Source organism: Anarhichas minor, unplaced genomic scaffold (assembly GCF_050575085.1).
Source record: "Anarhichas minor isolate MPS153535 unplaced genomic scaffold, ASM5057508v1 ptg000026l, whole genome shotgun sequence".
Classification (NCBI taxonomy): Eukaryota; Metazoa; Chordata; class Actinopteri; order Perciformes; family Anarhichadidae; genus Anarhichas; species Anarhichas minor.
The window spans coordinates 11,027,568-11,053,645 of NW_027466472.1; the positions used below are offsets into that span (position 1 = coordinate 11,027,568).

At 42.2% G+C, this 26,078-nt stretch overlaps 2 protein-coding genes across 2 annotated transcripts in view; both read left to right on the top strand.

Annotated features, from left to right (window-relative positions):
• Positions 1-1,176, top strand: LOC142959148 (histone H2A, orphon-like). Its single transcript, XM_076100345.1, has one exon. It carries the CDS (start codon positions 1-3, stop codon positions 415-417), a length of 417 nt encoding a protein of 138 aa, XP_075956460.1. The 3' UTR covers positions 418-1,176.
• A 1,009-nt stretch (positions 1,177-2,185) lies between these two features.
• The window catches only part of ppp1r37 (protein phosphatase 1, regulatory subunit 37), a 35,105-nt gene continuing 11,212 nt past the window's right edge, over positions 2,186-26,078 (top strand). Inside the window, exons 1-4 of the mRNA XM_076100856.1 lie at positions 2,186-3,204; positions 16,663-16,760; positions 22,889-22,934; positions 23,051-23,151. Coding sequence (XP_075956971.1) covers positions 2,463-3,204; positions 16,663-16,760; positions 22,889-22,934; positions 23,051-23,151 — 987 coding nt within the window. The 5' untranslated portion in view covers positions 2,186-2,462. The remainder of the gene's footprint in view (positions 3,205-16,662; positions 16,761-22,888; positions 22,935-23,050; positions 23,152-26,078) is intronic.

The following is a 26,078-nucleotide window of genomic DNA, read 5'->3' on the forward strand; positions in this document are numbered from 1 at the left end:
ATGTCTGGCCGTGGAAAGAAAGCTCTACCCAAAGCAAAACCTCATGTATCCCGGTCTACCAGAGCAGGGATCACTTTCCCAGTGGGCCGTATCCACAGGCTACTGAAGAAAGGCCACTATGCTGAGCGAATTGGCAATGGCGCAGCAGTATACTTCGGAGCAGTCCTGGAGTATCTCTGCGCAGAAATCCTGGAGCTGGCAGGAAATGCCTGTCTTGACAACAAGAAGCACCGCGTCTCTCCTCGCCACATCTTGTTGGCAGTGAAACATGATGAAGAGCTCAACAAACTGCTGGCAGGGGTCACGATCTCTGAGGGTGGGGTCATCCCAAATATCCAAGCAAGCCTTCTCCCCAAGAAGACCAAAGTGCCCAAGGATGATATTTCAGCTAAAGATGTTCAGTCCCAAGAGTTTTGATTGTGAATTTACGTGTTTTTACCATTTTGATATATTAAAAGTGTTACATTAAGTGTTTTTTTTTTTTCTTATTTCTTGACACTTGTTGAGCAAGACACTGGAAGCGGAAGTCTTTGGGGAAAATTGTCCACCATATGAGTTTGACCGGCAAATTTCTCTGAATGCTTAGGAAGTGTGCTTTGTTGCCTACTTCATGCAGCTGAGAATGTCACGGTTTTTGAGGAATGTACTACTTGAAGGATAACTACACTGGTCTTTCTCCTGTGAGCCTAGTGTCTTAACTATCAACATGCTGTCCAGACGGTGCACACGGCTATTGAAGTTGACATTGATGCAGTTTACTTTTTGGGCCCTTACACCCAAGACTTGTGCTGGAATTTTGAATGTGGCCCAAAATGTTAACGGCGTCAAGATTTGATATTGGCAGTAAGGTTTTTGTAAAGCTCACATTTTCATTGACTTTCAAAGCAGTAATTGCTTTAAAATTCTTTCTCCCATTGTTTTTTTTGTTTTTTTTTCAAATCTGGACCAAAGGTTGACCTAGCAAGGCAATTAGATGCTTCCTTGTACCTCCTAAATGGTTGCCCATGTGTTTATTTTTATCAAACTATCTGATCTTTCACAACAGATGGCTGTAGAGCATTTGAAGTCTGCTAAAGTCAGGATTTACTTAAAAAGACTATCAAAACAAATGTGAAACAACCTGGCAGAAGGTTGGGAATAATGACGATAAAATGAAATGCTACAGAAACGTATTTGGCAGTAATAGTGTTTGCTATTCTTGACCTTTTTACTGTGTTCATGGAGTCCTTGTAAGATCAAACTGAAAAAAATAATTACATTTTTGTTGTGTGGCATTTGTCCAACACTATAATCAAAATATTTTTAGGAGTGAAATAAAAACAAAAGTAAGCAACCGAGTCTTAATTAGTCTCGATTCCTAGTCTAAACTCCTTTTTAGCAACGGTCTACAACACTGCGTCTCTTGAATGTGCCCCCGTGGTTAACGACGTGCTGACGTAAGACGTGTGAACAACAAACAGTTGTTGGACTTCAACAAGCTAGCGAATGGTAACGCCAGACAAAACAGGTTCAACGTACTTCTCCCGGATAGAGAAACACTTACAAAACCTGTGCGGTCGGAACGTCCATTATAATCTCCATAATTAGCGGCATTTGTGCCGGCAGGTGTAGCTTCGCCACGGTTCTCTATAGCGCAAACCTTAGCCACTGAAACATGGTCATTGCGCGGAGTGTGACGCCTGTTTTTTTCCTGCCTGGTCGACGGTTGTGATGCGAGCCGAGCAACACGACGGCGGGTGAGACTCCACGGCCGGAACATATTGTTATTGACCGAGAAGAATGGACTTTGTGTGGGAGAAACAGACGGGCTCACGTAAAGAAGCTGGCATGCGACCGCACACGGGCCTGGAAGAACAACTTTAGCAAGCTAGCTAACATTAGCTCGCTCAAATATTCATGCAAATTAATTGGTTTGGTGTCGGAGCAGTAAGCTCTCTCTGTTATGGAGGCTCCCTGAGGGACTGGTGCATTTCTATTGACTGTCCTGGTCTTCTTAAGTATTGTTGGCGATGTGCTGACGACAGTGAGCATTTCTTCGCTTCCCTCCTGTAGGACACGGTTGGCAGAGATTATTAAGAGGTGGTTGCCTGCCTGGGTGGCGATAAGTGTAACAAAGTTGCCTGGTTTGGCACACAGATAATTGCTGCAACAGTATCCATTTTTCACATATTTCTTGTATTGAAATTGCACTTTAATTAGCTGTTTTTTTTAAAGGATGATGCACCAAAGTCACCTGAGATTTTCGGTTATTTAATTCACCCCTTGTATTCACAAATTAGTTAAAATATAGGTATAATTTTCTAATTGCACTTGAATATAAGTTGGTGAATACAGGACCAGTATAGGTTCACATTTAAGTATATTGTCGTGAGACAGGCTTATCCATGTCAGTGGGTTACTAGTCACTGTATATCTAGGCTGTCTGGCACAGTTACTATCTGAGTCTCACTGGAAATGAAAACATGAATTTCGAAGAGCAGTGTCTAGATTTGTGCAATGTCAAGACAAAAAGCAACGTGGGCGATGATCACAACACTACCAACAACACAGAAGGGGTCACCCCCCGGATCTCTGAACTGATGACGGAAAGTAACACAGAAAAACAAAACATTGTTCCCACAGAGGCCTCCGAAACGTACCTGATGCCTCAGCTCACCGACAACCTTCAAGCGGCGGAGGAGGACAACCACCAGGCACAAGACACACTGGAAATCGACGAGGTCAACGGGAATAGAAAGAGCACTGTTCAAGACACCCCTGCGGTAGGGAATCCCACTGACTTGATCTTTTCTAACGATGAGCAGCACAAGGATGATATTGGGGTGGAGACAATGAAGGAAGATAAGGACACTGATCCTGCAACGTTTGTTGTGGAAGAAGGGGACGATGGTGGGGACATGGACATAGGTGTGGATCTGAGTCTCGATGAGAGCGGCGTGTTGGAGGCTGAATCGACAAATGACAGATCGTTCACGGACAATACTGTAGACTCTGAGTCCACGGCTCAGGATGTCCCAGCTGAGAGCCCGTCAGACGCCATCCAGACGAGCAACACAGAAGCCTCTGCCACAGACCAAGCTGGACTGTACCCTTCTGTGGAGGAGGGGGACGATAAACAAAAGCCAAGTGGCAAACGTGTGACGTTTCCCTCAGATGAGGATATTATCTCTGGAGCAGTGGAGCCCAAGGATCCCTGGAGACATGGTAATACTATATGTGTTTGTGTCTGCCCGCCTGTATGTGTGAATTACTTTCTTTTTATTGTACTCGTGCCTGTATGAACATGTCAGTTGAACATAGTTTGCCAGGATTAATTCTCAAGTCTTTTAAACAGGATCGTTCTCTCAAGCTACAGTTGACCTGTCCTGGTTCATATTCTATTTGTAGTCGGTAAAAATGGGATTGGTGGATGTATGAGGTGTGTCGAGTGCTTTTGTGTTAACTCGTCATCTGTTGCATCGCACTACAGTGCAATTAGTGCTGCACCTTTGCCCCGGAAACTTTTTTTTCAAACTCAAGTTCTTTTCTTACTTTTAATAGTTAGATAAATAACATTATAGCTTAGTCTGACTTTATTTTCGCAGCAGCCAAAGTACACCTATATATATATATATATATATATATATATATATATATATATATATATATATATATATATATATATATATATATATATATATATATATATATATATATATATATATATATATATATATATATATATATATATATATATATATATATATATCTAAATATATATATCTAAATATGGGCCCAGGCCTCTGCTGTGTGCCATACTGTGAGTGAATCCCACCACTCCTTGAGGTGTGCCATTTTCTTCTGTTGGATCCTGTTTGTTCAGTGAGAACATGTCAAAAGGAAGCTCATGCAGGATATGGCACTGCCTTTTTTTCTGTGTGTTTACATAACGAACCCAATCCTAAGAAATTGCAAACAAAATGAAAAGTTACTTTTTCATCTTTTTCACCCTCTTCCATTTAACAGTTTAAATTTAAACTTTTAATAATTTAGCATCACAGCAGCACAAATATAATAGATAATAGCTTTGTTTTTTTTCTACTTTCCTTAGTTTTTTCAGTCTAGTTCCTCTCATGCAGAGTTATACTGCTTTAGTCGTTTCATGTTTAATTCTTTGTTTTTTTTATCAACTGGCACATCATGAACGATGAGACGATGACTCACACGCTCCTTCATCTGGCGTGGAGTCGGGCATCATCTTATAAACTGAGCTGCAGTCATAGTGTGATAACTGGTGTTCGATGGCAGTGCTGTGACGGCCGTCAACGTAGTTAAACAGCTGATTGCAATCAGAAAGGATGCCAAATCTGTTGTTTTTGGACTAGGCTATATACTTCCAACCTTACAGTGTATTTGTGACTTGTGCGGTTTTGAGGGTAAGCCAGTGACGGTACTGTTTTTTGTTTTTTTTCGTGGTGTATAAAGCCAAAAATGTAGGCCAGGCCAAAGCAAGGGTCAGTGATGCGAGATATCCGGGAGGGGGAGGAGGAGTAGAAAGAAGGAAGCAAAACTGCCTCACGTTGAGCTGAATATGAATTGTTTTATCAACTCTCCTACAATTTATCAGACGGACAATCAGAAAGACACTTACGTCCCCCGTCCCCCCATTTGTGCTCACTGCATGTTACTCTAATTTATATTCTTCCAACTCAAAATAACGTACCTTGTTGCATCCATGAACCTCGCTGCTTGTCACATGATGCTGTTGCTTTTCCAAATGTTTCCGCATCAGTTTACAGCGCACATGCCAGGTAGCCAGTCTGACAGTAAATTAGACCTGAAATATTATCAGCTAAACTCCACGGGGGGGGGGCACACAGTACAACCCAGGTAACCAAGATTTCTGGGATCTTATTAAACAAACAGTTACGTATCGAGATGACCAATGATCTGTGGCTCAGATTATTTATCACGTAGTTTATTTAAGTTTCAAAGGTCGAACTGATTGTGCGGTTGATATAAAGGCAGGCAGAAGTTAATCACATAATACAGTGTGTTCTGTCGGTAATGTAGGCAGAGATATGATAATACTGTGCTACATTTATTAGAACAATTTGAAGTCACAAATACAATCATTTGAATTTCAAAAACTCAAACTCTCAACATTGTGTAGGATTAGTTGATTACAGTCAAAGTATTGTACGTTACTGGCTATGCTAGCCTTATGCACAATCTGCATTTGTAGTTCATAAATGTATATATACATTTATATAATCATTATTTTTACTTTTCAATCACCTTACATTTGCATCACCTTCATTAGCACATGCTCTATTCTAGTAAAAGCTCTCTGTAGTAGCTCTGGTGGGTAGACCATCACTTCACTGCCGTGTGTTTATTCCTGTGTGTATCAATCCATCGATCTAGCTCCGTCTAAGTACGGTCATATTGAGATCAGATTGAAGTCATTTTGTTTACGTTTATGTTTTGAAACCTTTCATACATGCGTGCTTTGTCTTCATTCTCATCGTTGTCCGTGAATTGTGTTTGATTGCTTCCATTCAAATCGATCTTTGGTTGTGTTCATTGACAGCAAATCTTGGATTTAAACAAACAGCTCTCTAGGTGTAATTAAATGACGTCATATTCCTGTAGGGGATGGATGCTTTCAAAGCTCAACAGGCTGCAGTTTATGATTAGCAGGATTTTACAACTGTGGAAAGTTATGGCAACAACAATGTTATCGTTAGAAGAACAACGTTCACGTTACTGGGAATTTTCTACTGTTCAATATATTGAGGGCCTGATGAATGCTATACACTTGGAAATTGCGTCTTGTGCCATGTTTTCAAACTTTGCTGAATTACTCGACTGCTCTACCAGTGAGTAACAGGTGAACTCCCTGAACCTTTAGGTTCCCCTGGATATATTTTCCTTTGTCCTGTTTCTGCCATCTTTAGGATCTATTTGAATGTGTGTGTGTGTGTGTGTCTGTGTTTCTGAGGCAAAGTCCTGGAAATGTATGTGAACCTCCACTCCAAGGCCCTTCAGGCTTAGTTAGGAGCACTGTGCCACAATAGCGCCATGATCCATCCAGACCCTTTTATCTGCAGATCTAGTGTCAGGTTCTGTGGGTCCCGGTCTTATGTCATCTGTCAGAAACACAACAGTGAAGTCTGAGCTCAGAGCCTGGAGCTCTATCCATGCACACTGTGAGTTACTGTTAAGAGCGGAGGGGAGAATTTGTTAGATGGGTATTGAATGTTCGCAAAGCAACACATACATCGGGTTTAATAGCTGTCACGAAAGGAGCCTCTGAACTTAAAAGCTGCTGTTCAAAACAAACACCTGAGGTTGAAGAGGGAACGGTGTCGGGGGAACAATAGCAGCCAGATGGGGTGTCATATTTCCACTTATTCCTTGGCACTCATTTTTCCAGAATTGATGTCCAGTTTTGTGGCATCATCTAGCATACAGGCTAGATTTTACACTCATTAAACCAGTCATATGGTACTCAACAGTTTAATTGTGTCGACAGTGGTAATGCCAATGTCATCTTGTTCTGACTTAGATCATATCTTTCCTAGAACTCTTTTCTTTCCTCTCTCCCTGTCGAGACTTGAGGGACGCCTGCTCCTTCCCTCCAGGCCTGGGCAAACACTACATCATATCCTGAGATTCCTGAACTTCCCAACCTGCTGCGTTCCTTCCCCCTTGCTCCTTTTCGCTTCTCCTCCCCTATTTCTCCCCCTTCCTGGCGGGTCAATTCGTCTATGTGCAGCTCGGGATTATATCAGCAAAGCATGCTATTACAAAAGCACTGATCATACTAGAAGCTAATCATTTATTTCAGTCCCTGCAAACGATCTTTAATGCAGAGAAATTGTGTGTTAAGTTCAAATGTAAGGTCGTTTTTTTTTTTTTACAGAGCATGGTAGAGTACTATAACGTTGTCGTTGTCGTAGTACACCTTTGTGTACAAATATGTTAACGCCCACTACTTGCAGTGCGGACAGTTCCTTCACATTAATGACTGTTTATCCTGCAGGCAGTCACACTCTTAGGCCTACGTGCAGCTCTGTCTCATGTCATCAGGCACCAGGTTATTAGAGGCTGTGACCCATGAGATGTTATGTGTTGTGGCTGTGGACCAAGTTACATACTGATAAGCAAAGCTTTCAGTGTTCACAATGGACAAAGGCTTTGAAAACTTAGAAGTTAGATAATTTTGCACATCAGTACTGGATTTTCTCGCCCAAAGCTAGTGGAGAGAAAGGCATCATGAACTTTTCTGAAGTCCTCGATGAATAGACCATAAGTGTTGAGAGTGCACCTTTGCACACTATTGGGAACAACATGACCACATTTTCCATAAAAACATTGAACAAATGTTCACACTATTACTGAGGCAAAGAATGCACAGGAATAGAAAACCGTCGAGGACAACGAAGCTAAAGATGACTGGTTTAGGTTTTAGAAATGAATGAAATCCACGTGGGAACATTTCAGAGCTATAGAGATGCACCGATTGATCGGCCACCGGTTGAAACCGGCTAATTGTAAGCTGATCGGCCACGACCAGTGAGTTTATGTGACTGTCGTCTCATATGTTTCCTCTTGTTTTTACCGACACAGTTGCTGGCGTCTGTAAAACAAGTGATGATTTCTCATCCTGTAATATCTGAGTAGGACTTTGTGCCCTCGTCGAACAGGAATGTTTACTCTTATCACTCCTGAAGAGGCAGGAAGTGAAAAATACTACACACATTCCACAAAATGCACCTTCATTTTGTGTGTGTGTGTGTGTGTGTGTGTGTGTGTGTGTGTGTGTGTGTGTGTGTGTGTGTGTGTGTGTGTGTGTGTGTGTGTGTGTGTGTGTGTGTGTGTGTGTGTGTGTGTGTGTGTGTGTGTGTGTGTGTGTGTGTGTGTGAGATGAAGTTAACATAGGCATGTTGTGATTTACTGTACAGCTGCGTTTGCAGCATTGTGGAAATACACCTAAAAACACTATGTTGTCTGAGAGCAATGGTGTGAAATGTAGGGGGGGGAGGGGGGGGTATTGTAATTTTGTTTAGCTTCTGCCTCAGTCTAACAGCTGTCTGTTAATTATTGATCTGCCCTCAGCTACTTGAATCGACTCCAGAGCTTTTGCATAACTCCACTCCTGCAAAGTCTGGACATTTCTTGAGCCACATTATTAGAAGCCATCACTGTTACTCTGTTCACTTTGAACCCACTGCCCTCGCACAGACCAATGCTGATGCAGTACGATCAGTAGTTTTGGTTGGTCTATTTTAAGCAGAAGGCAGCTCTCTGCTAAAATGCAAACTTTTCTCTCTTTGTGTTGCTGCCGTCTTTTCATCCTGCCCGGTAGAGGAAGCCCCGCCTCTGACCAGCCAGGCAGCCGACTGTCATGTGCGAATGACGCTACGGTCACCACCCACCGCACGGCGGTGTGAAATGGCAGGCGATGGGACTGGAGACCGGCAGAGGGGGACTATTTTGAACACTTTGGCACTTGCATGTTTAGTAGGAGTGGGCAATTTGGTGCTCCATCCCCAACATACTCCCTTCTATCTCTGGAGGTTTGCCCACAGGCTTGGTATACATTGTGGTCTTGTGAAATGCCAGTGGCTACGTTCATACTATGCCAGCTAAATTACAGAATTACGTTTATGTAACAGGGAAATGAGTAAACTAAACTTTTTTTGTTTGCCTCATTTATATCAATGTTTGTAGGCTTAATAACAGTCTCTAACCTCTCTACTGCAATACATTTCAACAGCACCGCAAACTACACCTTACAAGATGATCATGAACAAAACGTGAACATTATTATCTTCATGAAGGTAGAATTGAAAGCAGGAGTGTTGTATTAGTCTGCATAAGCTTCAGCTAGGTGTACTGGCCGCTCAGTGATTTACTTTGTTTTCCTAAAATTTAGTTTTCCTCTTCCGAGCTTAAACAGCCAGTCTGTGTTTTCAGGTTCCTCCACGGTGGAGACCATGTTAAAAAAAAAAAAAAGCACACATTTTTGGGTGCGTACAACACACCGTGTGTACCAAAAGCTAAAACGGAGACATAAATGGATTATCATTTTTTTTTTATCCGACAGAGTTGAAGGACTGCGTGATTTTAATTTTCTCCATCCATGCTTATGAAACATTTTTTTAAAACCCTCTAGAAGAGGAAGTGAGCTGATGATTAATGTCAAACTAATAAATAAGCGACTGACTCTCAGATTAAAATGGTTTCAGTCAACTGGACACCAAATCACACCCGATGCCGGCCTTGAGCCGAAACACAGTGGATTACTGGACACCTGGCCTCCAATCGTTGCTGAGTGCTCTGCCTCCAATCTTCTGTATTGGAGCACCTTTTTGAACTGCTTTCTGGCAATAATTTCCTCTTAAAGCATGTAGCCGGTCAACACTGGTTTCTCTGTAATAACCTGTCATTACAGACATTTAACCTGATAAATGTCGAAATGATCACTTTAAGGTCACTTTCCAGAGACCTCACACTTTCTATCTTTTCAGTATTTAGCTCTCCTCTCAGTATGCTAATCCTTCCGTCGTCGTAGAGCAGTATTAGCTGCTACATAACACATTGTTGAAGAATGAACTAGGTCAACAGGCTGACGATCTTTTCTCACAGTTTTCTCTCTTAGTTTTGTTGTTATGTAACTTAATATTATTCTGGGCCGAGGCCGCTGATGTGTGCAGACAGCAGCTCAGGTGTTTATCTGCAGTAGCTCGACTGAGGCTGGTACAGTCTTCACCACATTCCCGGTCACTGCCAAAGTTTTTCTTAAGCTCTCCACATACAGATTGTGCTGTATCGTTCTTAACTATTGAAACCGGAGTGTGCAGACTCGTGTAAACAGAAGAAGCGAGAAATTATGCAAGTTGTACTTTTTCAATGAGATCCTCTTTGTGCCAAGTTTTATGGTCCTCAGTCTGTCTGTCTCTGCAAATAGTGTGGCGTCTTCCTCTGCACACATGCAAACACTCATCTGTGCTTGTTTTCTGCTTGTTGTTGGAGTGAAGGAAGGAAGAGCATTACTCGAAGACCGTGTGTTTGCACTTTGTTTCTCGTCTGCTAGACGAAGAATAAGAGTGAGTGGTGAAGGCACAAAGATGTCAAGGCTGAGGAGGATAAACAGACTGACATAAAGAAAATGGGTCAGACGTCACTCAAACGCCTTCTCAATTGTAGAAGCAATGGAGTTTACTGAACGGTTTCACACAGTAATAAATGGGAATACAACAAATCCGCAACAAACAAGCAACTTTCTTGCAAAATGATCTTTTAAATTGCCCGACATCTTTCTGGTAGGTGAGGTGCCAGCTCTTTATCCACTACCTTTGAAGATAATAATCACATATATTTTTTTTTTTTGCAAGCCCTAAAGGTTTGGCTTCAACAACAAGTGCTCTCAAAACAACTTGATAAGAAAATAGGTGGAGTGTTTCTTTTAGATGTTTTTCAAAAAGTCTGAAAGTCGTGGAAAAGTCTTTTCAGAGGTTTGGAGACTGGGTGGCGTCCGTGTTGCCCAATTTCTTTGTGACTTTCCAGAACTAGCTGTCAGGTCATGCTGCTTTATGCCCAAAAAAATAAATGGGCAGAGCTCAGAAGTCCATCACAAACTCTTTACCATCTGACTTCCTCCCCTTGTTTTTTTTAACTAAACCATTACTCACACACACTAGGAAATGCCACAACTTGTTTATTCCCGGGAAACTGGATTCCAGGGAAAACGCATCCAAACTACTTCTCGAGAGATATAATAAAACAAGAAAAACTAATTACGCTCTAGACATGAACCAAAAATGCTGATACATACAAGATATAGCTGTTTAATACAGAAATATGTAAATACTTTACGAGTAGCTGCTGTCAGCTGTGATTGCACCAAATTAACGAGTATCTGCTGTCAGCTGTGATTGCACCAAATTAACTTTCAGGCTGCATGCAAACTTAATGTTATCAATCAATTTATTTGTCACATTAAATCGTACGACTCCAGTGAAATCTAATCCATCAGCTCCTTCAACGAAGATTGCAGTTATATGCACAGGATCGGGTGTGTTGGGTCATAAAAAATACCAATCTGATTAATAGGGGATGGGTTGGGGGTGGATAAAATAATCCATCTTTAATGAGGAAAATATGAATTATGATACACTCTCTAAAAAGTGAACATGGCACATCTACGCACGAGGAACAGCAGCATATCTTCATTGATTATTTCAGGATCTAAAAGTTAAGTTCCTCTGTCAAGTTGTATGCATTATTCATGATAAGCACACGCCGCCTCCTTCTCTTCCACACGAGTCTCTGCTCCGCCACGTCACCTGGTTGAACTGTGCTGCCCACCGGCACTCCAGGATACAACCCAGTCTCAGATAAACACGGGACAACACAGCTCTCTTTAATGTGTTCCTTTGCCTTAGTAATTATTAATATCACAAAATAATACACTAAAGTGGCAGGTTGGGATCCCATAGGTTTATGCATATTTCCCACCACGATGCTTTTTGACTGTAGCTGAAGTTATACCTTAAAAACAAGTCAATATGCTGGTATTCCCAGGAAAGTGTGCTCGTGCTCCTGCTCCTAACACTATTGTTATTAATCTCTACCTTTTACGTTCATTATTTTATTTCCTGTAGCCTGTTTTTGCTTCTGTATTACGCAGTTAGTAGTTCCTTGGCCTACCCTTTTAAAGCTAGCCTCTCACACAAAGTGTAAACATGGTGATGGTGACCGTTAAAGGAGCGTTCATACAACAGTTAACTCGTATGTCCCAGTAAGATGAGCACAAGCTGAGTCTGGAGCCGGAGCCCACTCGTCCACTGCGGGTCGATCTGTTCTGACCTTTAGTGGGCGGCGGGAGAGGATTTGAGTGCAACAGCGTGATGTTGTGCAGCTACAGAGGAGAAGAGAAGTCTTGTATTTTTAGCTGCATTTAGTAATAGCACGTCTTGTTTAATGAGTTGTCATACTCTCATGGCAAAAGACTTGTTTGGCAGTGTTAATTGAAAATCGAAAATAAATGATACTATGTTACATTGGTTTGATTAGTGGATGGGAGAAATTGGTCAGTATTTGATTAGTTGGCATTATTAAAAGTGAAGTAAATTGATTAACTTAATTAAATCTATGGCTGACCTGAATGCTTCGTTGACGTACAAATCCGTATCCGAATGCATCATTTTTATTATCTTATAGGCTGTGCATTACCCCCAGAAAGTATGTCGTTCTGATGCCTGCCTGCCATTGTTAAAGTAAAATGACATGTTAAATGAAAAGCTTGACCTCGCCTTGTGCTTTATAGCTTCGATGTAATTAAGGTGTGGATGTGACATAGCAGGTTTATGTTGAGTGCTCACATCCAATGCCTAACTGAAAACAATGGTTGAAGAAGCTTTGCCATGCTGCAGGTACAGCTCTGTCCTCTCACGATATGTGCCTGTACTTGTTGCAGCTCTGCCGGTTGTTCATCTCAAGTCATTCTTTTATGATTTATTGCAGGTATACCTCCCTTGTTGCCTGACATTTTTCCTCGCCCCAAGATACCGATCCAGCTGGCTGTGCAGTGAAGCATAGATGCAACATAGCCTTAATTTGTTAAGGAAGTGTTAAAAGATGCACGGTTCATTGAAGACTTTAGGAGTGGTGAGGCTGCTTTCCCACATTTGGTAAATTCATAATGCACCCTAAGGGTCTTACCACAACAAACTAAATTATACCAAATGGATTTCCAGACATCCTGTCATGACGGGAACACTTACATTTGTTTGCATAGATTTTTTTTTTTCTACCTTCAACACCATCTAAACCACGAGGGGAGGTTTGTGAGGGTTAGAGATGAGGACAATTATTTACAGATCTAGTTTATGTGACATTTATCAACCTAATTGACACTTTTTGCACATAAAAAAGCATTTTTAATGATTTAGTAATTTCACTACATGTTAGTTTGTGACCGTCTTGAATAACTACAGCCAGTTGTTGATCATGTTTTAGTAAAATCTCTGCTCCACTTCAGGCTAAATCTGCATCTGCAAGATAGCGGTCAAAAGCTCGTCGTCATTTCTCACCATAATGTCCACAGAGCTTGATTGTTGATCTGAGTCAGCAGAGTCAGTCTGCTGTTGTAGAAGGATCTGCTCTTTTTATTTCTCTCTCCAGCTCAGCGATGGAAGAAGCAAGTTCAGTGTGTGTTGTTACACAGTGGACTGTGGCCAACAACAACAACAACAACAAGGAGGATAAGGATGTTTATTGTCATTGTAAAAACATACAACGAAATTGAACTAGGGGGAAAGGGGCATGCTGCTTGTTTGGGTTATTTTGCAGATTCACCGGGTCAAAGCAGAGAAGAAGAAGTCCCCTTCGCTCATGTGTCTCTTTCTCCTCCCCTTGCCGTCATAGGGTTGCAAAGGGTCGGACAGTTTGCAAAAACTTTCTGAAAAATCTCCAAGGGAAGTTCCGCTCTGGAGTTTTCTGCACCATAACAATTTAAACATTTTTACCTTTTTAGTATCTTTTTGATAGTGAACTTATTTAAGGTGGGAAATACTTGTAAAAAGTAATACCAGGTCTTATGGTATGTTTTGGTTAAATGAATGCCCATCTAATTGAATTGTAACCATGCGCTGCATCCAGCGGTGCACTCTTACATCACATGTTTGGATAGTTTTCCAGCATCTCAAAAGAATAGGACAAATTACAACCCTCAGCATGCACAATCAACAGTTAACATACTGTAGGTGTGCATCAGTGCAGCCAGACTGCTCCCGTCTATAAAGTTCTCAATGTGTCTACGATAACGAAACAATATTCAACTATGCAATGCTTGAAATGAACATTCGGTCGCTCCCTTTCTCTCTCTTTTTCTTGCTTTCTCAGTGCAGATTATACGAGCGAGGCTGTGAGAGGGCAGCTACTAACAGCTGGTTGATCTGATTTATTGATCCCAGCACCCCCTTGTGTAAAATAGCGCTCACAGCCTGTACATTGTGGCCACCCATGGGTATTGCAACATGCGCATCTCCAGCCCATAAATATTTATTCCCATTTGCATCTCTGCCTTCTGCTTTTTTTTTCTTCTAAATCCAACTTTACCGCTCTTCTTCCTCCTAACCTGGTTTTCAAAGAGGTTGTTTGGAGCCGTGCTCCCCCCCCCCCCCCCTGTCTCCCCCTTCACCACTCCCTCCTCCTCCTCACATGCACCAGCACCACTGAAGGGAGTGTAATAAAACAAAGACTAAGCCAGCAGAAATTCAGCTGTAGCTCAGCTCTTAATGATCCTGCGGGTTAATGCTCAAATCTTCTGTTTAACGCCAAGCATTTGACTCCCGAGTTGCTTTCTGTTCTGTATTTTAAACTCGTAGTTCATTTTTGCTGAGGCGTTCAATCTAAGCTTCCTTAAAACGGCTTTCTTTGCTTTTGAGCACAGTAGTGATAGATTAGACTTTTTTTTAAAATTTGTATTCAGTCTCCATTTTGGTTCCCATCCTCCTTCTCTTTCTCAAATTAATGAGCTATGTGTGAAAATATTGTGTAGTAAACAGGGGACCCTTCCCTCAGGAAGTGTTTACACACACACACACACACACACTTGCGACTCTGCACAATAACACTTTTTTCCAAGGACAGTGTTCACTTGAACGCACACACTGTGCTGTACAAATGTACAAGACTGCACTCTCACACATTGGCAGCAGAGGCACTTAGGTTGAATCCACAGTTCTGTAGACTTTTTATAGATAAAGCACACATTTTGGATTAATCGAGCGTTACTTAATTTCAATTGATTTTCAAGCATCAGCTTCCAAGAGAACTCTTGCCCGGGTCCAAACGTATGAATCAGCCCACTCCACAGAGTTTGAGTGGACCGATACGTCTGGTGTTGTGACATGAAACAGCGGTTTCTCGATTTAAATAGTCAAATAAGCGCTTTAGCATCTTTGTTGGCCTATCTCGATCCTTCCTCATTTGTGTCTGTGACTGTAACATTAAGCTCCGACTGCCCACGCTTTAAAAAATACATTTTGCATATACAGCATGTCTTCTCAATATCGACCAGCATCGTAGGCTAGTTCTTCTTTTTCTTCTTTTAACACGCTGCGATCTACACTTAAAACTCCGCCACAAAGTATGTTTTCATGACAACATTAAAATTATTACATTCAGGCGGATACGTTGGTCTGTAGTGATTGGTTGAAGATGGAAACTGTGTGTAACGGTTTGACAGTTCTGTCTGACATCGGGCAAGATAAATCCTGGAAGTTGGCATGAATTGTGGAGATGAGCCTTGAAACCTCCACAGCAAGTGATTAACATGCGGTTTTTTTAATTAAAGGACTACTTTACACCATGGATGGAGATGGGGTTGGGCAATATATCGGTTCACTGTGGAAGACAAAGGGGAGAGGAGGCGGAGGCCACTGAAAAGTGAAGCAGACAAATTGTCACCTTGTCAAGAGAAATCAAAATGCTGACTGCAGCACAAAGTCTAATTCACACACACACACACACACTAGCCCGATGTGTACAGTAGAAGCATAGGAACAGTTCCTGTCTATCAGCAGTCATTGCTTTATCTGTCTGTATACACCGTCGGTAGAATGCTTATCATCCTGTTTGCGTTAATCTAATTCTATGTCCTGATCTTTCTTACTTCCTGCATACATGCACTATTCTGTCATTATTTTGTCGTCTTTCTTTTACTGAGTGCCTCACTTCATCTCTCAGCAGAGTCTCTCAGCCAGAACAGTGGGTTTGAATGTTGCCCAGTCATCTGACTGGAGTTAGCCCCAGCAACAATCTGGGAAGGCATCAGCGGCTGACTCACACACACACACACACACACACGCACACACACACAAAGAACAATACCTCTTTTTGTTGACTTGAGTAGGAGAACCCTTAAAAGGGTTACAATTTATGATCCTCTTCGTCAAGAGAGTACTCCCCAAGACAGACGGACAAACGGGTCACATTAAAAAAAGCTGATTTTCCAAGTGGGTTTCAGTAGACTTCACTATGTTGACAATATGTCATGGAGCGGCATCACTGGCTGATATGCGGCTTTGGCCTTATGGCAGATCCAGCTGAAGCCCAATCTATTTCAGATGCTTTGTTTGTTATCAGAACATCGCCGTTGCACTGTTGGCACCTCAGCTTCACAAGCAAGTTACCTGCAAGTGAAGTGCAGAGCATAGAAAATACACAAGCATCAGTTACGATAATGATATGTAAACTATTTCAGGGTCATATTGCAACTGTGGTGCGTTTAAAGTGTTGCTAGAGATAAAGAAAAGCTGTTTAAATCCTGTTTCCAACCTTCCTGACGAAAAACCATCAAAAGAAAGCTGTCATACACTTAAGCTGTCACACATAGTTGAATTGGATTGCTAGCTTTAATGCATGTTGGTAAGCGCTGTGCAGCTTTATTATGCAGAAACAGAAATAAATACAAATAGAATAAAGAAAGATCATCAACCGATATCAGACAATATTAAGAGATACAGGGCAAAAAAAGCATGATCATCTGGACGTTATTTTGTTCACTCAGTTCAGTTATTTTGTGAGCGTGAGATGATTTAGTTTAGTCAAAGAAACTAAGCAGTTAAAGCGATCCTAACCTGCTTAATTGTCTGTGTTTTGCAGCTCAGAATGTGACGGTGGAGGAGATCCTCTCATCCTACAAACAAGCCTGTCAGAAGCTCAACTGTAAACCTATCCCCAAAGTGCTCAAACAGATACAGGTGAGGTTCAACACGGAGAGTCACACACACACACACACACACACGCACACACACATGCGCTAAAACACAAACTGCAACGTATAACCTTCATTTTAGCTTTGGCACAGAGTGTGGTCTCGAGTATTTTTTTCTTTTTTTTTCTCGCATAGTTTCGGTTGTATTGTAACTCAGTTTGTCTGCTGTTGGGAGAGGTTTCATTTCACCCAGTGAGGAGGTGCTGAAATGCTGCATAACAATGTCAGAGAAAAGGTCGTGAATGAGAAGAGCTTGAAATAAAATGATGTTATTTTTCACCTCTAGTTGAACGTCATAATCTTTTCTTAAATCCTTTAGCAGACTGGAAAGTCATCAAAACCCCGGCCCGCTGAGCTCCTGCTTTTTCCCCTTTTTCACTCGATGTTATTTGGCCTTTCCCCTCTACTGCGGTCCTTGTCACTTCAAAAACCTCAACAGCAGAGCTCAAACGTTTGTGTTAACCTCGCTGGTCCCCAGCAGACCACTAGTGCACAAGGACAGGATCCCTCACCAACCTCCCACACAAACGGACGTCAGCAAATTGTTAGGTGTAGCCTCGACATTTAATACTTTTAATTTGTCCTCATTACAGTATTTGTAAGATTTGATAAAGAATGTTTTATCAACACTAAACTTTTAAGATAAAACCTCACCATCTAACCTGCCATGCTCTTAGCTTGTAGAAACATTTGAAGCAACACCTCTGTCCTTAGTTCCTGACTGTGTGTCGGTGTACATTTACAGAGAACTAGACCCGGCCCAGTCTCAAGGTAGTTACCTGTGGTGAGTTCCCCAATCTTCAAAACACAAAAGCCAACACGTATCGTCTGCACAGTAGTGTGCTGCTCACATCGAGAGCATCGACTGAGGCTAAAGTCTGTTGTGACAAAATTGCTGCCTCCCGATTCAAGAGTCAACAGAGGCCGTAACAAGAGTGTGGAAGATCAGAACCGCTGAGGTACAAATAACTACGTATACCACAAGGCTATACAACATGTATTATAATAGAAACGTGTCCGGTTGAGGCGGCCAGGAGCTGGACAAGCTGGCTGGAAGCAGTTAGGACGTCCCTGTAGGTCCACCCAAAAGTTGTATATAATTATGAAGGTTCCTGTTCGTGAGATTGAACAAAATTTAGTTCCAAGAATTACATCCCAAGCCATTTCTTCTGGTGATGAAAACACTTCAAACGTCTGTTAATGTGGTCCGAGGGCACGGCATGATGCACAATGGCTCTGGACAAGTGCTACTGTAGTATCCAGTAGAGGTGGGACTTCTTCCTTTTTCAGCAAGGGTGGTTGTTTCTTGTCTTCTTTATTTTTTTTTGCCTTCTCTTGTGGGTTAGCCAGCACAGTCATGTGTCTCATAGTCCCTCTGCATAAGCACTTCTTCAAATCCAGTGGGGGAAGCCTCAGGGCTGTTTGTTTTGATATAGGCTATTTCTGCCGACCTCGTGCCTTTGTACGTATGTGAATTGGTGCATGTGCTGGATCTTTTATTGCTATTGTTACCATGTTGAAATGTTTCTTATGTGGGGGTTTTATTCCACTGAATGTGAGATGTGTTCTTTGTCACAGAGGGCAAAATGGAGAGGGATGGGCAGAGAAGACAAAAAGGCATTTTTATTTAACCTCCTTCTCAAGCAGACATGCATTACCATCCACTTATCACCCAGTTTTAATGATGCTGGTAACCTGACACTAGGATGGTACATATAGTAGATAAATCACAGTAAAACTGGACAAGCTGCTCAAGCGTCTGTAGAGCAGCTCTCCCGGTTCCACTAACGTTCCTTTACATCAGAGCAAACTCCTGCAATCCATCCCTGAGGCTGGTGAAGGAGGCGTCGATGGTAGCCTGGTGCAGAAAAGCTGAGAGGGCGATACGGCCCATGCACACCATGGTATAATAAACCTTAGAAAGCAGGTCATCTGTGACCAGACATTGAGGTCAAGGTGCACCTGGCATCCGGCCTAAGAGCCTCTTCAGGACAAACCATGAGGGCAGTAATGGTAGGCTTAATAGCTGGCATATAGTGAAAGCCTCCCCTGTTCCAGCACCGGAATGGAAGGTCAGGATAAGTGACTTCATCAGTTAGCAGATCCACCCTAGAAGACAGCTTGTCAGACTCGGCCTTCTTGGAGTGAGTGAGGAGAGTTAAACATAGTGGCGATGCTGGAGAAACTCCTCAGTTGCCGAGGATGTAAAGTCAGTCTGAGCGAGAGCACTCTGCTAACTGTGAAAACAAGCCAGGAAAACAGTCTATGCGGTGAGAGGCTAGAGAGGACACTCTCTCCACTGGAACCATAGTTGTGAGATATAAAGACTCGACCTGCTTGTGTGCGAGACAGAAGATATTCAGTGTTAAAGCACAAAGCTCTGTCCATGGCAGTCAGTAAGGAAGAAATAGAACTGACATTTAATTGACCGCTTTTAGCTTAGGGGGGTGGGTACACTGTCCTAGAGTTACAATTACTGATACGTGCAATATGATAATGCATAATAATAATATAAAAATAATAAGGCAATATGTTTAATGTGAACGTATCAAAAGAAGACTGGGCTCTTACAGGCGGCAACCTCCGAGTGAAGCCGGTGCGGGAGTGTCTATAAACATGCTGTCTCTCTACTGGCCAGCAGGGGGCGACTCCTCTAGCTGCAAAAAGAAGTCTGGTTGTATTGAAGTCTATGAGAAAATGACTCTACTTCTCACTTGATTTATTACCTCAGTAAACATTGTAAACATGAGTTTATGATCTCAGTCTTTAGTTTCAAGTCTTCTTTAATACAGCATGATGTTCCTTTACTAAATGATTATGAGTATGCTTTAGGGCGGGGCTTACTGTGATTGACAGGTCGCTGCCACTACCAGAGCCGTAAACCTCATCACTACGTCATTCCTTCGCCTTCCAAATATGGTCACTTCCATTCACCGGTTGCAGAAAGACAAGATGGCGACGGCCAAATCGCCATCTTGTCCACAAACCAAAGGGTGACGTCACGCTGATTAAGTCCGCTTCTTATATACAGTCTATGGTTTCTTAATATGACAGCCTCTGTCGAATATAGACCTGGACTTTTATTTTAGTAAATAAATGCCCAAGCCATTTCAGGGAATTTTATGTTTATGCAAACAAACTGTATATATGTTCCTGTCTCTGCTTGGATTTGTGTGGGAACATCCAGTCACCAAACTGATTCCTCTCTAGTAAGACAAAGGAGTTGTCGGTATTAGCGTTGGCAGCAGGGACACATTAGCACTTTCTCCTGTTTGCTCTGTTGCACTGCAGCACACACTCATAAAACCCTGAGCTGGGCCTCTTCACTGAAGCGTTGCACATTTGTACCTGCAGGTGTGTTTCCATTTGTGAGTGATGATGTTTGTGATTCAAGAGACTCTGCAAAGAAATCCCCACACGCTTGGTCAGCTGAGAGAAAGAAGTTGGGTTAACGTCTCAGCTACTTGTGGAAATGCACACCACCGTGCTAAGCGGCTGTTGTGAGCTTCATTTAGTCCTACAGTCTGGGTATATTTCCACTGGGACTTCACAGTGGGTCGTCCTTTAGCCACTGATCCCTGGCTCCTACTCTCCACATGTGGAAGTGTCCCGACCAAGACTTTACAGCAGCCCACTGCTCCTAAATACTTAGGGTGGGGTTACCTGTACCTGGATGTATATGACAAAGTTTTTCGGGATAGTCATCACATAGGTGGCCCACCTCCTTCCCTCCATCATATTCTGCATGTCTGGCTTCTCTCCATCCCTCCTTGCCACTGTCGTGTTTTGGTCCACTACCGCCCCCTCTCATTTCTGCTTAGTCATCCTTGCAGTAACCAGCCACACAAACAAGCCAGTCAGACCAAATGGCTGACCAGTGAGAGGGAGGTTTGCATGAGGAAATCCACCTTTTTTTTTTCCTTCTTTCACTCTAAATGCTTTCTTTATGAAGTCCCAACTGCACTGTACACGTTGCAGCTCGCCAGGGGCCCTGCAGGTTATGTACATTTCTGGCAAGTTGTGCGTCTGTGTTTTTATAAAGGTCACTATTTAGAAGCTGCGTGTTGAATGCTTGCTCTGCAGTAACTCCCAACAGAGCCTCACGACCAGGACAACTTCTGAGCCTCGGGCCACATTTCTGCTGCAGCAAAGTAGTTTCCCTATTATGAGAATATGGCGCATGCTAGTTTTATTCTGCTGGGAGTTTACCGCAAATCTATGTAAAATTAAGGATTCCATATTTTGGTGCGTACGTCACATATACATCAGTACTGAAAGACTTGGCGACATCCACACGCAGCACACACACCTACTTCTATTATGCATTTTAAGCACAGACGTATTCTAATGAGGGATGCAATTTAAAGGTCATGAAGGCTGCGTCCCAATTCAGTTGCTGGACCCTTTGAAGTCCTCGAGACCAAATGTGTGAACAGACTGATAAAGCATTTCAAAGGCAGACTGCAAAATATGCGGCCTGTTCAATGTGTTACATGTAAAGCAGAGGTTCAACATTTTTGGAAATAAGATTATTTGTTTTCTGACTGAGCGTTAGAGGAGAGGTTCAAAGCCACGCTCATGTCCGTACAGAAAATATTAAGCTTGAGCTGGCAACCATAGCTTAGCACAAAGACATAAAGCACTTCGGCTTTTGACTAATGCGATATAACATGTTGAAAACACACTGGGCCAGATGAAACACACTAATCAAAACTGGGGAAAATAGATGAAATAGATGCACAGGAATGAGTAGCTCAGTGTTGTCCACCCACACACACACACACACACACACACACACAGATCCACCACCCCTCGTGCAGAGGCACACTATGCGTCATGCACTATTTTGGGTTCTAGCTGCTCTGTCAGGGAGGTATTTACACTGATAGTCATTCTCGCTGACAGGTGTCTCATATATGCGTCAGTGAAGATTGTCTTGCTGTTAAATTGCTCACAGCATGCGTCTAGTTGCGTTGACACAGTAAACACCATCTGGTTAATGAGCAACATCCAGAGTTTTTAATTAAACCATATTTCATCAATCGTACTGTTGAAAATGTCCAATGCGACCTAAGACGAATGATTCAGTTGGTTTCATGATTACTTCACTCTGTTAGTTACCGTCTCGGTGTTTCTTGCTGATTGCGTTACGACAAAACAGCTTTCAGATGCGCCATTTGTCATATTCGGTCATCGTGTTGAGACCCGTTGAGTCAAGCAGGAGGCCGTGAACCCTCTGAACAGCTAAATGATCATCAGTATGTTCAGACACGCCGATAAGTGATGGCAGTGTGGCACGAGGGCAGAGGTTACCGAGTTCATGCTGAATGGGCTACGACAGAGGGATTTACTGCTACATAGTTTCGAGGGCAGCGCTCTGTATGTTTTTCGTGTTTGTGTGGGTTGTTGGATGTTTTACCAGGACAAGAGGTTAAATATCTTTATACCTACATCACTGGATAAATGACACGGTCAAAGGTTTAAAGAATCAAGTGGAACATAAAATGGTCGAGGCACTTTTAGGCCACATATCTATCTACATATGTTTTTTTTTAACTTTCACTCTTAAGTACTTATGTAGCTTCTAATCGACTCTGTGGTTCGGAGTAAAATTTCACTTTTAAATGCCTGTTCATACTTAAGATATAAGCCCATTTTGTTTTGATTTACTGAATGTTATTTATGCCGTCCTGTGGAAAACCAATTTCTTTTTACAATTAACACCAGACTGGTCACAGTTAGTCGTGGCTCAGCTCGTTGTGAGCATCCACACTTGAACAATGCATTTGAAGAACGCCACCAGGAATGGCGGAGCCCTTCTGTATCCAATACTGTTCCTATCAGAGTTGCCATCATTGGGACTCGCTCAGTATTCACGTTCAGTACCAGAACTCAAAGGCACAATGACGCACATATAGTAAGAACACACCAGAGGTGGGTTGAGCAAACGTGTCCTGCAAATTTTCTTTGCGACGAGGTTTATCTTAGTTTGCATGAGATCTGTGTTATTATCTCCAGTACCAGTGTATTGCATTGCCTCCTGTGTGATAGTTTGCTTCCATGGAGTAAGACACGAACTCAACTCTTACTGACACGGCTTCTTTTTGTCTCTAGGAACTGAAAGACCTGACTCTGCGAAACGAATGCTTAGATCTGAAAGGTAAGCACCAAAACATCCGCATACCATAAATCCAACTAGTGGGAATCAACAGATACCAATCCCCTTTTCATATTGGGAGATTCATTTTTACTAAATCTATCGATGTATGTCTTTAGGTGAGAAACTGGACTACAAAGCATGTGAGTCTCTGGAAGAGATTTTGAAGAGGGTCCAGTTTAAAGTGATAGACCTGGAGCAAACCAACCTGGATGAAGATGTAAGAAGATTTTAAAATCTGCCTCCGTCTCATTCCCAGCCTTCATTTCCAGTAGCTAGCATACTTCCATCTTACTTCCATAATTCATGCTTGTCACTCTTTTCTCTCTTGCTGTTTCTTTCTGCCCTCAGTCACGCTCTCGTCCTCTTTTTTTCACTCTCACCGTACTGACAGGATGTGGATTGTTTGCCACGGAGGGTTTTCTGATTACTCCAGATGTCCACTTGTGTAAACACTGTTGAGGGACGTTTGGGCTGCAGACACGCACAGATAGAGACAGTGCTGCAGTGTGGAGCAGAGGCACACAGCCTGGACCACTTCCTTTCACACAGAGCTCCAAACATCCCGTAGAACAGTCGGACCCACGCTCTGCTGTTAGCCAGATTCACATAAGATGAGCTTCTTTAGGGTTCGGAAGGGTCACTTTAATTACTGCTCATTCTTGTATTCACGCTGGCAAAGCCATGTCAGGACTTTCACACTTTAACCACAGAGTTGATTTAGGCCCCAATCTCCTGCTGTTTTTCACCACACTTGTAGATGGTGTGATAGTTGTAGTCCTGTCTTTAGAGACTCGTGTGGACTTAAGGATCATTTGGGCAGCTGTCTCATTACCCCCCAGACTGTCGGTTAAGCGTGCAGTTTGATTTCCATGAATATGATTAAAGGTACCCTGTGGAGTTTTTGAACACTAGTAGCGCTATGGAGCGACGTCTTTTAGTCCCCATTTTGTTTGTATCATGTGATTGCGCACAACGACACCCAGGATGTACACTGCAGATGGTTTTATACATTTACGCTCATCAACAGTTGGTGGCGGTTTAATGCATAATGTGTAGAAATTCATCAACCAAGCCAAGGAAGAACAATGCTAACGAGTAAACGTGGATGTAAACAATATAGGCAGCAAATTCACACAAAAAACACATTTGTTAGACCATAAGATACACACAGTGAACGTAAAACAGTGAATTTAAAACATAACTTGAAAACAACACATGGTACCTTTTAACATAGAAGCATGTGAGAAGACTTACAAACGGCTTCAAACCCACATAAACAACAGAACAAAGCTCATAACACTGAAGTTTAACAAATGCCTTAGCCCTAATAACCAACAACTAAATATTATCATTTGATATATTAGCAGGCAGTAACAGTGTCTTGGTGGAAAGCACTACTATATAGGACAAGAGATTGATTTAGTGGCCCGAGCCCTTTCTGTGTAGAGGTTGCATTTGTGTTTGTGAGGCTTTCCTTTGTTTATTCTGAGTTTCTCAAACTTTCTGATTTATTAAAATCCACCCAACAACATCAACGATCACCTAACTCCATCTCTTACTGCAAGCTTGAGCAATCCCAGTGAAAGCTGTAAGTAGCGGCTAACAAGTCTTCACTTTCAAATTGATTGATGGGTAAACGATGTCCGTTTGAGGCATTGCTTCCTTTGACTTGCCTAACTAATGTAGATTAAGATCCGATCACTATGCGGGAACATCTGAGATAACGAGAACGCATTTTAATACCAGTTGTAAATGCCAAGACCCATGAATCAGATCTCATTATCCAGATACAGATCTCGTTAATAACCAGGTGTTGCCCACATGCGTTTGCACTGAGATGGACTGGTGTTCTGTGTTTTTGTTTCATAGTATAGTTTTTATTTATTCACAGAACTAAATGCAAACAATTGACGTTCATATTGTTCATTCATCAACAATATTGTACATATGCTTTTTCAACAGATCTATGTTTTAGAAAATGCACACACAGATCAGACACACACACACACCAACCAGAGCTTCACATAATCCAAACAAATGCAGAGTGCCGTACGCCCTTTAATCAGCAGACATAGAGCGCTGCCCCGGAAATATGAATGAAGCAGTTGAATGAGTCACCAGAGGGCTGCATCTCGGTCTGGAGTGTCTCGCCTTGGGCTCCGATGAAATGAAAAGTGTTGAAAGGAGAAAAGGAAGTCGAGGGTAGAACGGAGGTGGGTGGGATAGAAAAGGAATCGAATGGTGAAGTGAGAGACGTACAGTAGTAGCAGTTGAATTTGGCAGAGCTCCAGTACTTGTAATGATATGGGAAGATGAAAGGAGAATAAATAGATTTGGAGACATGTTTTTAGAAGCATGGGGAGGAGCAGAAACACAAGATGGCTTTTATTGGGCTGAATGTGACTCACCTTCCCCCACCCTGTAGATAAACACACTTGTGTATAGACTATATAATGTCTCCGAGTATACACACATACACACACACACACACAAATGGGAAAAGGTAAATATGAGACGCTGTGCAGCCGCTTGTCTTGTTGTTTCTCATCAGCCTCAGTGGAGGATGAACTTCAACGCTCACACTGTCATCGCAATCCGCTAGTCACATCCCGCAATCTGCTGCACAGTTGAGCAAATTCCCCACTGGCTGTTGGTTCTGGTGGAGTTTCAGTTTGTTTTTAACTGTTGCTGAGGAAAAGACACGGAATCCACACATGACAGCCAATGACCCAGCAGCTCATTTTATTCTTAAAACATGCAACAACAAAAAAAATCAGAAAAGCAAAACTATCAAGCCATCCACCTCCTGTGTCATAAACACTGTTACATTGTTGGATGAAAGAGATGCACCCCACAGCGCTACCAAAATGAGATGAAAACACTCCGATCACATGAGTGCACTTTGGCTGCATCACCTGACATCTCACTTCAGTCCTTCATCTGCTCCTTTTACCAAACAGGGTTTCAAAGAGTGTCCTCCTTATTATCTCTACAACATAGCTGAAATTAACCTTTCTTGTTTTTACAAACATAACGGGTTTTTTACTCAAATTTTTTAAAGAAAAATCTTTTGATGGTTTCAGTGTCTCAAATGTCTCTGTGTGTGTGTGTATATATATATACTATATATTGTGTGTATAATTG

What these genes read in the sequence shown, in the direction of transcription:
- LOC142959148 (XM_076100345.1), top strand. Translation starts at nt 1, where the DNA reads ATGTCTGGCCGTGGAAAGAAAGCTCTACCCAAAGCAAAACCTCATGTA.